At 33.0% G+C, this 13792-nt stretch overlaps 2 protein-coding genes across 4 annotated transcripts in view; one reads left to right on the forward strand and one right to left on the reverse strand.

Annotated features, from left to right (window-relative positions):
* The window catches only part of LOC139988044 (uncharacterized), a 76906-nt gene extending 70857 nt beyond the window's left edge, over positions 1 to 6049 (forward strand). For all 3 annotated transcript variants that reach the window (XM_072004971.1, XM_072004988.1, XM_072004980.1), the window contains one exon: positions 144 to 6049. In XM_072004971.1, coding sequence (XP_071861072.1) covers positions 144 to 254 — 111 coding nt within the window. In that variant the 3' untranslated portion in view covers positions 255 to 6049. The remainder of the gene's footprint in view (positions 1 to 143) is intronic.
* A 4180-nt stretch (positions 6050 to 10229) lies between these two features.
* The window catches only part of LOC139987960 (uncharacterized), a 204657-nt gene continuing 201094 nt past the window's right edge, over positions 10230 to 13792 (reverse strand). The window contains exon 21 of the mRNA XM_072004809.1: positions 10230 to 10962. Coding sequence (XP_071860910.1) covers positions 10808 to 10962 — 155 coding nt within the window. The 3' untranslated portion in view covers positions 10230 to 10807. The remainder of the gene's footprint in view (positions 10963 to 13792) is intronic.

Genomic DNA, 13792 nt, shown 5'->3' on the forward strand with positions numbered 1-13792 from the left:
TCTTATTTTTCTCTATTTGTACCATAAATTACAAACTACCCCGTACTTCTTTATCCATTTTATTAATTGTATCGTAACATAAATTATCTACGACTTTCTGCTATACGATACTTATCATTCGACGCAAATTTTTGTCATTTCAGAGTCCAGGCCGGCGTTTCGACGTCGGTGGTCATAGAGTAGAGTACGAGGCGAGCGATGAAGCAGGTTGGTCAAGCAAGTGCGTGTTCACCGTGGTCCTACGTCAGGAGTGAGTCGCGAATTCTCTAGCAATCAAGTGAGCGCGAGAACGAGGAAGGAGGAGGAGGAACGACGGAGAAAAAGGAATCCAGGTGAAAGGGGGGCAAAGGTAGCGGACCGGAAGAATAACGATAAGGTAATATAAATGGAAATGCTCTGGACTCGTGCAACGTTCCCTCCGCGTGCGTAATGGATTCCGTTTTATCCGGAAGGTTAAACGCGGATGAGACACGGATATCTTCTCGTGGTACTCCATGATACACACGCGAGTGCGTGTACACGGAGATGGAAATCTCTTGGTTTGAATACTGAAAAGGGCTTGTTGGAAATCGTCCTTTTGAATGGAATTCAAAGATAATTTAATTTTGGAGAATGTTTCGAGAAATGTTTCTCTCTTATCTTTTTGCACTGAGCTTGGAAAAGAGCTTTTACGCTTGCTCGTACTTTACATTTGCTGATGATAATTCAAAAAACAATATAATGGGTATTATTCCCTTAAACTTTATTTAGTTTGTTGTTTCAAATTCATTTTCGGGACATTGATAATTATTATACTTATTGTTTGATATTCTAAGTCGTATAATTTATTCGTTGTTATTTTTATTCTAGTATATCATTAATAATAGAATTAAAGTCATTTCTTAATTACGTAAAAAGTGGAAATTTGCCTTGAGATTTTTGTACGAAATACTTTATGTATACGTATGTTCTATAATTTGTATTTAATTAATCTGTTAAACTTCATTTAGTTCAAATTCATCCGTAGAAAATTGGTGATTATTATTCTTTTTCTTATTTGATATTCTAAATGGTATAACATTTACGTTGTTACTTTTATTACAGTATATTAATAATAATAAATTCCAGATCATTTCTTAATCTCCCGAAGAATGGGATTTTTACTTTGAGATTTTTGTACGAAATACTTTATGTATACATATACATATACGTGCTATAACCTACATTTAAACAAGTGAATCCTTAACAACAACAGTGAATGTACCTCATTTTTGTAATTATCACCACATATATACACGCGTAACATGTAGTAATCGAGGTATTCCATTCGAGTAAGATGTCTCGTCGATCATCACGATTGACTTTTCACGGTTCGGAACGATCCACAGGTTTCCCCATCGCACTCTCGTCTTTTCTTTTTCGCGTTTCTTTCACGTTCCGATCTATCGTGGCCCGCACACGGTGTACCCTGCAGCAAATCGTAGAATCTAGGCCCTAGATCAATCCTTCGACCTCCACCAGGAGGCTCGATTCACTTATTACATACCACGATCACGATTACGATCACGATCGACACACCATCTAGGAGATCTAGAAATTCGAGGAAATACGCAAGCCACTCTCCTCGCTGCTACTTGTCGGTTCGAACAAAATTACAAGTGATGGTTGCGTGACCGGCATACGCGATAAACCAAGGACAAAAGGGAAAAGAAGAAGGAAAGAGCGGGGATATTATTTCGAATGGCACCGATGGTTAATCGTGATGAAATTTGGCAGGTATTATTGAACGAGATAGTAAATCTGAAATATAAAATCCTAACTCCGAGAAATTATGTGTACAAAAAGTATTAGCACGTATCCTTATTTGCCAATAAAGCGTTTTTTATCAATTTCCACATCTTACTTTCATAACATCAAATTTTTATGGTCATATGAAAGTAAATGATACGAAATTTAATATATTTGCACTAACTAATTAGTACGTAAGTGTTGTAATAAATACAGTGATATGCCAATAGTTTTTGTAGCCACTGTAATTGATCTAGTGACAGAGTTTTCGCCACAAAAACACTCAATTCCAAGCCAAACATATACCGACATCTCTTCTCAAAAGAGACTGGTCGTTTTTCCTTTCACCTATTGAGCATTTTTTACTTTAATGATATATTTATTCGTCATTCATGCTTACATCGTTATACTGATTACCCAACATTGCACCTATAGCAGCGAAGATCTATTACATATAAGGATATATATCTTCCAAACGTCTAATTTCTGAAAGCTAGGATTTTATATTTCAGATCTAATATCTCACCCCGTGTTATCTACCAAATTTCATCCCGATCGGTTATCGGTGCCTTTCGGAAGTACAGCCAAGAGCGGAACAAAGAGCGATTTATCCGCGATCCGTAGATCCGTAGACGGCAAAGAGTAGGGAAATCTATCGGGAGTTCTATGCAAATCTGGAATCGAGCGTGCGTTGTCGTTGGTCGAACGAGTTTCGCCGATTACCAGGACCTGGTCGAAACACGCATTGCAGCGGACGCGACGATTTTACGTTCGTTTCTTTTCACGGGACAACGATCGCGAATTTGTCGAACGAAACGAGGTTCGATCCGCATACAACGAAACTCGAGTTGACCCTCCACCTCTCCCCGTTTCACCCTCACGCGGAGTTTCCGTGTTAATCGTCGATCGTCGATTAAAATTTCGCCAGGGACGGACAATGTCCGTGCCGGTTAAACGAAGCCGGTCGCGATTAATTTTGAAATTGGACGCTTCGTCGAGTGTGTTTTCACGCGGCTTGCAGCTGACAAGCCGGAACAACGATAGTTTTAATCCCGTTCAACAGAAAGAGAGAGAGAGAGAGAGAGAAAGAGAGAGAGAGTGTATGTGTTAAAGGGCGGCCTTCGGCTGGTTGCTCGCACGCCGATCGGAAAACGAAACGGATTTATGGAAATTGCAAAGTTCCCAGGTTACGTCAAAGCCCGTCGAATCGAGTGTGCGCGAATTATGCGTTCTATTGGACCGAGAACCGCGATTAACGGATAAAACGAAACGTCTTTTAATCAGTTCCCGCGGCCGCGCGTTACGTTTCGGTTGGAATATTTTTGAACGTTATGGTTCGCATCTTGTTTCGTTTCTAGTTTTCAATCAACTACGATCCCTGACAGAATGGTTTTGATCAAACGCAATAATATTATAAATTTATTGTAAAACTGAGAAAAACATTGAGATTTTGATGTGAAAAATTAAATAAAATTATTGTATTAATATTAAGTATATATCTATTTTGTTCACTTCCGTTTCTTAATACTAATAGCATAAATAAAAATGTGTGTTCTGTTAAGCGATCCTTACTTTCTCTTTTGTTTTAAGAACATTTTATATTCGTATAACGTAAATATTTTTAGTCAATTTCGTATTATTACGTTTGATCAATAATATTTTGCTATGGGATTGCATATTTATATTTTATTCGTAACTTCATAATACATTCGTTTTTCATTTAAGTACTTTATCGGACAATAAGTTATTCATTCTTTTTACTGATTTACAAAATATTTTTGTTCCATGCAGATTGTGATTACGTGTAATTTAAATTTTTCATTTTTTTAAATATTTGTAATTATTAATTACACTCTGCATATGACTTTTAATATTTTCATTTTTAAAAGCACTCAGTTTTCCAGGATTAATATTGTTTAATTCAATGTCACAAATATGTTTCTACAATTCTTTAAAACCCATATTTTCCATTAGTACGTATAGTTTCTGTTAAACGACCGTAAAAGAATATAATTGTGATTTTTCGTTATCTTTTTCGAATACCATGATATTTAATTTTATTGTTGCAAAGACGTCGAGGGGATTCGTATTTGCATCGCTATTTGTTTGTACGATCTTTTTCTGATATGTTGTTCACGTAGTATGCACTACTTTATCACAAATTGTTATATAAATTACATGTTATATATTTTTTTATAAATTAATATTATACTTTCAATAGTTATTAACTGTTAACAGAATAATTTAATACTATAGTATTGCGCCGTAATTAATAAAATAACGATCAACAAATACGTAAACCTACGTGCTGTATGATTAAAATGAGAAATCATTAACAATGAAAATGGAAAATTTGGAAATTTAAAATAAAATAAAAGATTAGAAATTACAAATTAAAAATGAATTCATATATCGATAGTGATCTTTTCTTATATGTTGTAAAATCCCAATTTTATTTTACATCCGATACATTTTATAATAATACATTGTTTCCAATATCTGTAAGAATTTATCAGAGTAAAAGCACCTAGTGCTACATTTTGTTGATTTTACAGTCATGAGTTCGAAATAAATAACGCGATTGTTATCCGTGCAATCAGCGATAAGCACATTGCCAAGCTAAAAGATGTTATACTATATATTGTTTGTTTGGAATTTACCACTATTTATTACGTTAATCGAATTATTTATTCTTTCGCTAATTAATTGTTACCGATATATAATAGGGGATAATTATTGTATAAAGTATACTCCTAGATTATTAAACGAAAAATTTATCAAAAAACATTCCTTATGTTTATGTTATGCTCTTATCGTATATAATCAAAAGAATTTATATTAAATGTATGATATTGTTTTTTATCACCGTACTTCATGAAAAGTATGTTATAAAATGTAAGTAGTTATACTTTATTCTGAATATAATTAATTAATAATTAATTTATAAATATCTCTTCAAGATTATATTAGATATAAAATTTCTTGTAATATTACAATTTGCGTCTACTATTCAACATTATGAATAGCGAAATGTTTCTCTCGAAACAAGCTCGTTATATATTTCAAAATTCCTCGACTTCTTTCACATACAGCAAAACATGGAATGTTATCGTTGCTGTGTATACACGTATGTTCTCTTTCTTCTTTTTCAATGACTAAGGACATTTATTATTATAAAACTCATTTTACCTTTGATTTGCAACGGGCCTTTATAAAAAGGAGCGCTCGAGGCTTGTAATCGTCAAAGAAATCGTAGAGAGTATGATAAAATAGTACGCACGTAAACTACGTGCAAGTACTTGCATTTAAAGGGCTATTTTAGTACAGAAAAACCGAAAATTCGATTTCCTATTTTTTGTACATAATTGGGACTATATGAAAGTGTATGTGTAAACTACAAAGGAGAAATTCCTACTATTTCTGAAAATTTAAAGACTATAGTTGCTTCAAAACCTTTTTGACGTATCTTTTTAAAGTGACTGGCACCCAAATTCGAACTTATCTTTTTCTTTCAGACAAATCGATAATAGGTGATCTTGGTTGAATTATAGCTTTATTTTGTTATATTTAAAATCCATATGATAAATAAAAGAACCTACTACCTTTTTATGAAATTTATTTGTTTGATCTTTATGCTTTCGGCCATGACAAGATTAAAAATATTAACGGAATTAATAAAAAGAGGTAAATGTGCCAGAGTTTACTTAAAGAGAGTCGTTTAGATGAGAGTGCTCCTTTAACTCGAACAGTTCCACGTAATCACTGTTCGAGATCCGTGCATAAACGATTTCCAGGAAACGTATTATGAAATCGTCATTAAAAATCGACGTGATATTAATCTTTCGTACCTCGGTACCCTTACGAGGCAGGTGGAAGGCGCGTTCGAACTATCGATTAGTTGGAAACGTGAAAAATTGAATGGTCAGATCTTTTCGTGTACACCGTGTCATTTGTGCTCGACGAACAGTATCATCGATTGGAGCGAGGTTAGCGTGTTACATGTGATGTTCACGCGTGAGTAATGAATTCCAAGCGATCAAATGTCGGCGACGTCGATCTTAATGATGTAAGAACGTGCGAGAAAAGAGACTATTTGGTAGCTGGGTAGAGAAATTTCAAATTTAGTATGAAGAATGATGATTTCGTGAGAATGGGAAGAAGTTTTGGAAGAAGGTGATTAATTCTTAAATTGGAATATCCTGGCATTTTGACAGAAGCATGTTGGACATTTTTGGAAAAAATTATATAACCTTGATCTTTTTACAATCTCATTACAAAAATTTTCTTACTGAAAAAATTTAGATATGTTTGATGACACATAAATCTAGAACATTACATCGTGTAATAAAGTAAATGGAGATTTGATACAAACATAATTTTCATGTTATAGCAATTTCAAGTTTTTGGGAAGCAATATACATGCATATTGTATTTTACAAATTCGATTAAAATGAAAGTAGGTTAATCGAAAAAATATGTAAATTCATAACGTTTATGGCACCAAAGAAATTGTTACATGACTTGTAAATGATTTACATTTTGGAAAGTATCACATGATATTTTAAGGTCTTTTAAACTAAAGAATATGTAAATCACGCATTAAGACAAGTACGTTAAATTACTAAATGTAAAAAGTATTCCACCGTCTCCAAAATCTGTTCGAAATTAACTTTATGAAAACTTTCAAATTTGAATTCAACTCTCTTTATAAAGTATAAAATATTCAAACGCTTCAATTACCTACATACCATCACGATGTTCCACTTTGAGGGTTAAATCACCCTGTTGAACCTCGATCAAAGCATGGAACGAGGAGTATAATAATCGAGATTATTGATTAAATCACTTTAACTAATTAATAAGCATAGGGACAATATATGGTAAATGTAATTAGAGGTCATCAAAAGTTTGTGATACCTTCAATTATATCGATAAGCGCTGACTGCGTTCGAAGCCGTAATTTTTAGAACGAAATAAAAAAACGAGTCAGGAGAAAACAGTTAGAAGATCTTTTTTCTTTTGTTTCCATCATGAACAATCGTCGATGATCACGGAGCCTAACAAAATATATTTTCTTTATAAATATATTTACTTTCTCATAACTAAATTTTATTATACTATAATATTATTACTACTATATTTTAACTTATTCCAAGAGAAACAGCTCGCCTCAAAATTTTTATTTAGCGTGACAAAATAAACAATGAAAATTAATATAAGATATTATTAGATATATAAATATAATTATGTAGAAAAACTTTTTACACCTATGTACATTATTCGTACATTTATGTGATGTATATACTATATATATATATAAGTTTCTTCATAATATGTAGGACATTTTAATAAATTCAATAATAACAAATAGGATGGGAGAATGGAATAGATAATCGATAAAATGATATTTGGGTTTAGAAGAATATTTTATAAGAAATAAAATTTTGGCCTTTCATTTCTTCAAAATAATTTCTATATACGTATATTTTCAGATTTGTTTCAAATTTTATCAATATAATTAGGATAATTGGATTTCATTACAGCGGTACATTGTCTGCACCGCGTATAAAAATGACTCATCCACCAAAAAACTTACTATTCGAGGTCTTTTAATTTTGCCTTATGAGATCTTTTCCCTAATCTTCATCTAGAACATTTTCAAACCGTAACGTTTCCTACCTCGGACATTTGGATAAAGTATCTTGTATATTGGATTTCAACAGACTATCCAAAATTAATCGGTAACAGTGAGTATAGCCGTGCAATATTTTGCAGTATATCCTAAATATTTTACGAGGAAATTTTCATGTATCTACGTCACGAGCAGGTAATCCCTTGGTGCACGCTACGCTTTCACGTTCACGTGAACCAGATTTACGTATATTAATGTATAACCATCGTATATACGGTGTAGTTCCAGACGATGCTTCTGTCATCGCCAGATTCCTGTTTTCCTGAATAACATTGTCGCGAAGGTACTGAATACTTCACAACCGCGCCGTTAGACAATAGGCTATTAAGAACGAAAACCGGCATACTGAGTGGCGAGAGTGTATATATCTCAAGAGGTGGTTAATATCGGTGCACCGATGTCTTTACTTATTGTTCGTCGGTATTTTACGCTGTCTGTTCTTGTTTTTATACGCCTATTTTTCTTATTTTTTCGAAATAATCGATTTTTTCGATTCTTCTTCATCACATATATTATACAAAATATTTTGTAACTGATGATATAATTAAGGGAAGTTCTAAAAAAAAAAAAAAAAAAAAAGAGGGAAATATATTATCAAGATTTAAAACTCGAAATCTTTTCTGAAAAGCGAAACGTCATATGAATAAATTTTATTCCACATCTTCGACATAATTTTTTACGTAAAATCATTTCATATCTGATTGTGTCGTCATTTACAAAATACCTTGTACATATGAATTTACCGTACAACTACCGTAACGAAATATATACAACAACAATAATTATTTCGGTCAGTAATCGATAAGCAAGTATACCAAATGAAACGTTTAAACCTTCAGCCCACCAATAAAGAAGTCTTTAATAATCTTCCTACAGAACCTATGTTTCAATTACCAGTTTCACATCCATTAATAAAGATATCCCCATCTATCTTCTTGCTGCAAGTATTTCAATTGTGTTTCACACCTCGCATACATATCGCGCTACTTCACCAATGACGTGATCACGGTGTTTCTGGATGACGCTACTTCTGTGGTGCAATCCCTTTCTAATTGTAATGTAAGTACATACTGTCCATAAAAGGTGGTGAACAACGCTGTGTATGGTTGATGGAATAATTGGCTATCATTAAGGATATTGATCGCATTAGACCATGTCTATTGTCGAGTTATACGCCCATTAAACGTATATCTCGATAAATTTGCCAGAAATGAACCACTCACAAGCCACATTGATCAACTCCAAAATTGGAAAGTATAGAAAAGTGACAGTGTTAAGAGCATTAATTTATAAAATTTATCTCGAAACTTACTAAATCGGTAAAGTTACAAAACACTTTTCTGTTACAAAATTAACAAAGTTGTAAAACACATTGGTATAAAAAACGCTCTTTGATCGTTAAGTCAATATAGTTGTAAAAAATACCTCTCTTCTTCTTCTTCAAAACGAGGAAAAACAGAAAAAATACGCCTATTACCTCTCTGCAGCGAAATCAATAAATCATCGAGTAGCACTGCACCAAATGTTCCTCTCCACGGCAATCGAAACTGCGGTTCGCGTTCGATATGCGCACTTTTTGTCTCTTTTCCAAACGAGGATACGATTGCTCCGTGATCGACGACGTCGATGGAACGGAAGTTAACAACACACTAAGGGGAAAACTAGATTGCGTTACATTTAAGTATTGTAATTGAGAAAAAAAAAAAGGATAAAAAAGAAAGAACACAAGGTAACGATTTAATGTATGCGAAGTTTCGTTTATTATTTATTGATATCCCTCCACGCCACTCGCATATCATTGTTAAAGAGTAACGTAATCCTAACGACATTACGATAAAATAAATGTATAAAATTTATGTATCGAATACATGTATGTATATATATGTATATTACAAAGAACAAGAAAGAAAGATTAAAAAAAAAGACATAGTGAAAAAGAAACACCTCTGAAATTCCTCTACTGAGCTCATTCTCTTTCTTTTTCCTGGCTTTAAGAACTTATTAATTACAATTTGTAAAAGGCAGTGCTGGATGGCAGTAATTATTTCAAAATAATTATGTAGTCGTAATAAATCTACGTGCAGCGTGTAGATTTACGAATATACCGTGTAGAATCTAGACCGATGCATTGTTCGTACGATACTTTGAGATTCGTGATCTTTCCGGATTAACCCTTCAGTTCGTGAGATTAAACTGATTAAAAAAGAGAAGTGGAATAAAATAACAATGGCATTAAAAATAAATGAGCAGGATATTATATGTCGTAATTAAAAAACAGAAGAATGGGAATTTTGTTGAAAACACTTGGGAAAGAATAACCGGTTTTAGTCGTTCGAAAATATCTTCTGAAACATTTTTGCAGTACAACGAATAAGATATTATAAATTTTAATTAAATTTGAAGTTGTTTGAGAAGTAGGTTAACAGTATAATTCGGTGCAGGACTAATTTCAAGTAGCTCGTGAAGAATATTCCCTTAAAAAAATATAATGGAAATTAAAGTAAGTCCGCCTTTTCTCTTTTTTGAATGTAGAATTTCTTAAATATCCTCAGTTAAAAACACAGTTGTTTAAAATGAGAATAAAAGTCTATTGAAAGAGACTTTGTAAACTAAAGCTAATAGACGATTTTTCACGAAATTAGTTCAAACTACAATACTGAATATCAAATTTGCAAGAAACAAGTAAGAATTCATTAAATAGATATTATAAGTATAATACTTTAATTTCATTGATGAATCAAGGAAGCATCAGGGCAACTGATATTATGTCATGATATGAAAACGTTACGTCCATGGTATAGAACATAAATATTATCTTTATGGTACTAAGATACAAAGTACCTGGATTCAGTTAAATAAAATTCTACCGTACTTCAGGAAAATACAAATAAAGAAAATTAAAGAGAAAGAACAAGAGAATACTATTATCTAATCAATACCATTCAATCCTTCAATCTCCTTAAATTTGATCCGTTTCAAGTACAAACGTCTACTTTTAACTTCTTGCTACAACGCAATCTATCGGTGCGAAGGGTTAAAAGCCAAAGATCACCGTTCACTCAAGATTCGTTTGGCGAGGAAAGGAAATACTCATTGGAACACCGTCGATCCACTGAATGGAAGTGGCAGATCGGTCGTGCGCCTCGCGAAATCAACCGACTTTAAATTAGACTTAATTAAAGCGAGGAACGAACTAGTAGCCTTCTCTACCTTTTCTGCCTTCCTGCTTTACTCCTTCGGTGAGAGGAACTCTTGACATAATTTATGTGCGAGCCGCAGACCGGCCGTTCTTTAACAGTTAAATTACTTTCGGTTATTGCGTGTTTCGTTGGCAAACAATCGATCTTCTTATATGCAACATTTACGCCGAGGCAATATTCTCGTCTCGACACGGCCTCTGCCATAATGAGTCGTTGGTGAAGATACTACGTGGTCAGTCCTCGAAGAATGCCGCTGCTGTTGCTCGCGCAACTGCTGAAGCTGATATTGTCTCGCGTGTCGATCTGTGAACAAAATTATCTGGGTTAGTCTCAGTTGGTCTATAGCCTGAGTCGGTATTAGCCGAGTCAAGGTCGCAGTTCACGGAGCTTCCCCCACTCTACCACATTTCCACGTTAAGATACAGTTAATCGAACTATTTCAACACAATGAAACTTTATGTGAACTCCGTTTATACGAATGAAATTTTAATAGTGTCTGATTAATTGAATTCTGGCTGATCCACTATTATCTGGAACTAGCGTCGAGTATCAATCTACTTATATGAATGTTTAACAATAAGATGTAAACAGTGGAGCATACTCCGCAGTCGGTACAAGTTTGCAACTTTATTATGTATTTAAATGTAAATGTATCGTGGTATTCTCTTATATGAACATGAACTGAACTATTATCTTAACGAAAAGTCATAGGTGGTGAGGAAAAACAGACGGACTCCTATTATGTAAACGACCTTGTTATATGATCCAACTTGTCCGCCGATAGGTTCGTATAGACAGAGTTCTATTTTTCTTGTTATTTCTGTATTTGTTACTTTGTATAAGAAATGATAATAAAAATATCGTGTTGCTTAGTCCATAAAAATATGAATCATTTATTCTAGTTTGAAAATACAAACAATTTCTTTTTAATCATAATGTCTAATTGTAGAATAGATTTTTAACAAAAAAGAGGTTGTGCCAAGAAGTTGTTGTGATTAGGTAGCTGCAGTCGTCACACAAAAATGGCGAAACGACGAACTTCGAAGAAATGTCACTAATTTACTTATTAAATTGGGCTTGTAATTTCAACGAGGTTGCTGCAGTGAGTACATTCACAAATTGAGCTCACTGGAGACGTCGAAAAATAAAGAACCATTCGAACAATTGATTTAATTAATTTTAACATCCGATGACCTTCCTAAACCTAACTCTCCACCTTGATCTGAATCCGGAAGACAACCTTAATCTTAACCAGATGGAAGGTGAGTATTTAAATTTGTTGAAAAGAAAGAGGTAAAAAGAATGAAGCATAAGGCAGGACAATAAATCTGAGCAGTCAAGGACACTTATCCGCCGACGCTTTTAGGGCGCTACTACGAGCTCTAGCGAAATTTACGTATGTAAATCGGTGCTTCTGAATTTTCAGCGTATCTGACACATTCTACGTAATTTTCCTTTATAAGACAATATACCTTTTGCGTTTTTTCTTTTAAAATAGAATAGAAATGTTAAGAAATTTCTTTGTTATTATATTAAATTATATTTATTCGACTTTTATTTTATTCTATTTTTAATAAATTTTAATAAATCTCTTTATTATTATATTATATCGTACACACGAAATTAAAATAGTACCTAAAAACAAGATAGAGAATAAATACGTGTTGGAAATTGCTGATCAAATTTTCAGCTGAGCACTTACGGACAGATCATTAGCAAATCTATTGATCGACAAACGAGCAACGTGATAATAAACTAACTCATTGATAGTCATCGTAACGTAGAGCGATATGAACGGCCAATTGCTGCAGGAGGAAGTGAATATTGTATTGTCTCGTCAAGCTTCAGACAGTTTCTAGTGTTCGCTTAACTACAAGTGTCTTGTGTATACGTGTATATACAAGCAAGCGTTGCTTATCGTGTGGTTGCGAATAAGTAGAACGGAATGTTTATCGTCGCGAGATCAAGCTACTGGAATTCTTTCTCAGATGACCCAATGCGTTTCATATGGTGATTACCATGTCACAGTGAGACGCGATGTAATCGGATTGGAACGTGGATGAGTGTCAATGTTGAAGATCTGCTTCGAACTCGTTGTAGATTTCAAGAAATTTAATCGTTATGAAATGATAAATTTAATTTTGTAAGTTTTCAAAAAATTATTTGGATATTTGGAAGATGATACATAAGACTGCCATATTTTACTGATGCATAGTTATCCCAACAGATCATTTTAAGTACTTCGAGAAGTGCAAATGAGATTTTAAGTTTCAGTGAAATTAATATTATTTCAAAGTTTGATAATCACTTTTATGTATTTTACCCAACTAATTATCTCGAATTAAATTAAAGCTAATTTCTTCCTTTCTCGAAAAGTGGTTCATTTTTCGAAAGTTTATCATAGAGTTTACTAATAATTTATCATCTAAACCTCATTAATTAGATTCAATGTAATTTCAAATTTCAATATATTACAATATGTATACCGATATTATTATTACTATTTAAGTGATTATATTTAATTATAACATATAAATTCTTAAAGCTTTGCAATTGCTTAATATTACCAGGGTACAGTTAACAGAAATTGGCGAAACATTAACAGCTTCTATAAAATATTTGCTAAGTATTCCACCTATTATGTTCTTCAATAAGCTGAAAACGGAAAACGTTTACTCTTAAATAAAATAAAGCGAAAACGTATAGAAATATTTTACTGTAAGTACAACGATATTGCCTATATTTTTAAATATTTAAGATTGTTTCATTTTCCAGAGTACAAAAACAGAAATATACTTAGCAAAACTTTATAAAAAGAAGTCAATTACCATTGTACCCAAGATTTATGAGAATTTAATCGCTTTTACCTGAATAAAGTTTACACATACAAATCTCGATAGTTTGTATAAATCGTCGTCGTTAAATAATTACTGTCTTTGCAGCAATCCAACAGCGATTTGTTAAGATTTTTGTCATAAATGTAAAATGGCTCATCATTTGTCAAAACGTCGATTTCGTATCGGAACGACTCGTCGAAAACGAACATATAAACAAACGAAAAAAGCACGTTCCGTCGTTCGATGACTTGTTTTTTTCTGATTGTAAATCATTAAACGTCGATCGATATCAGATT

This window comes from Bombus fervidus, chromosome 1 (genome assembly GCF_041682495.2).
Source record: "Bombus fervidus isolate BK054 chromosome 1, iyBomFerv1, whole genome shotgun sequence".
Lineage (NCBI taxonomy): Eukaryota > Metazoa > Arthropoda > Insecta > Hymenoptera > Apidae > Bombus > Bombus fervidus.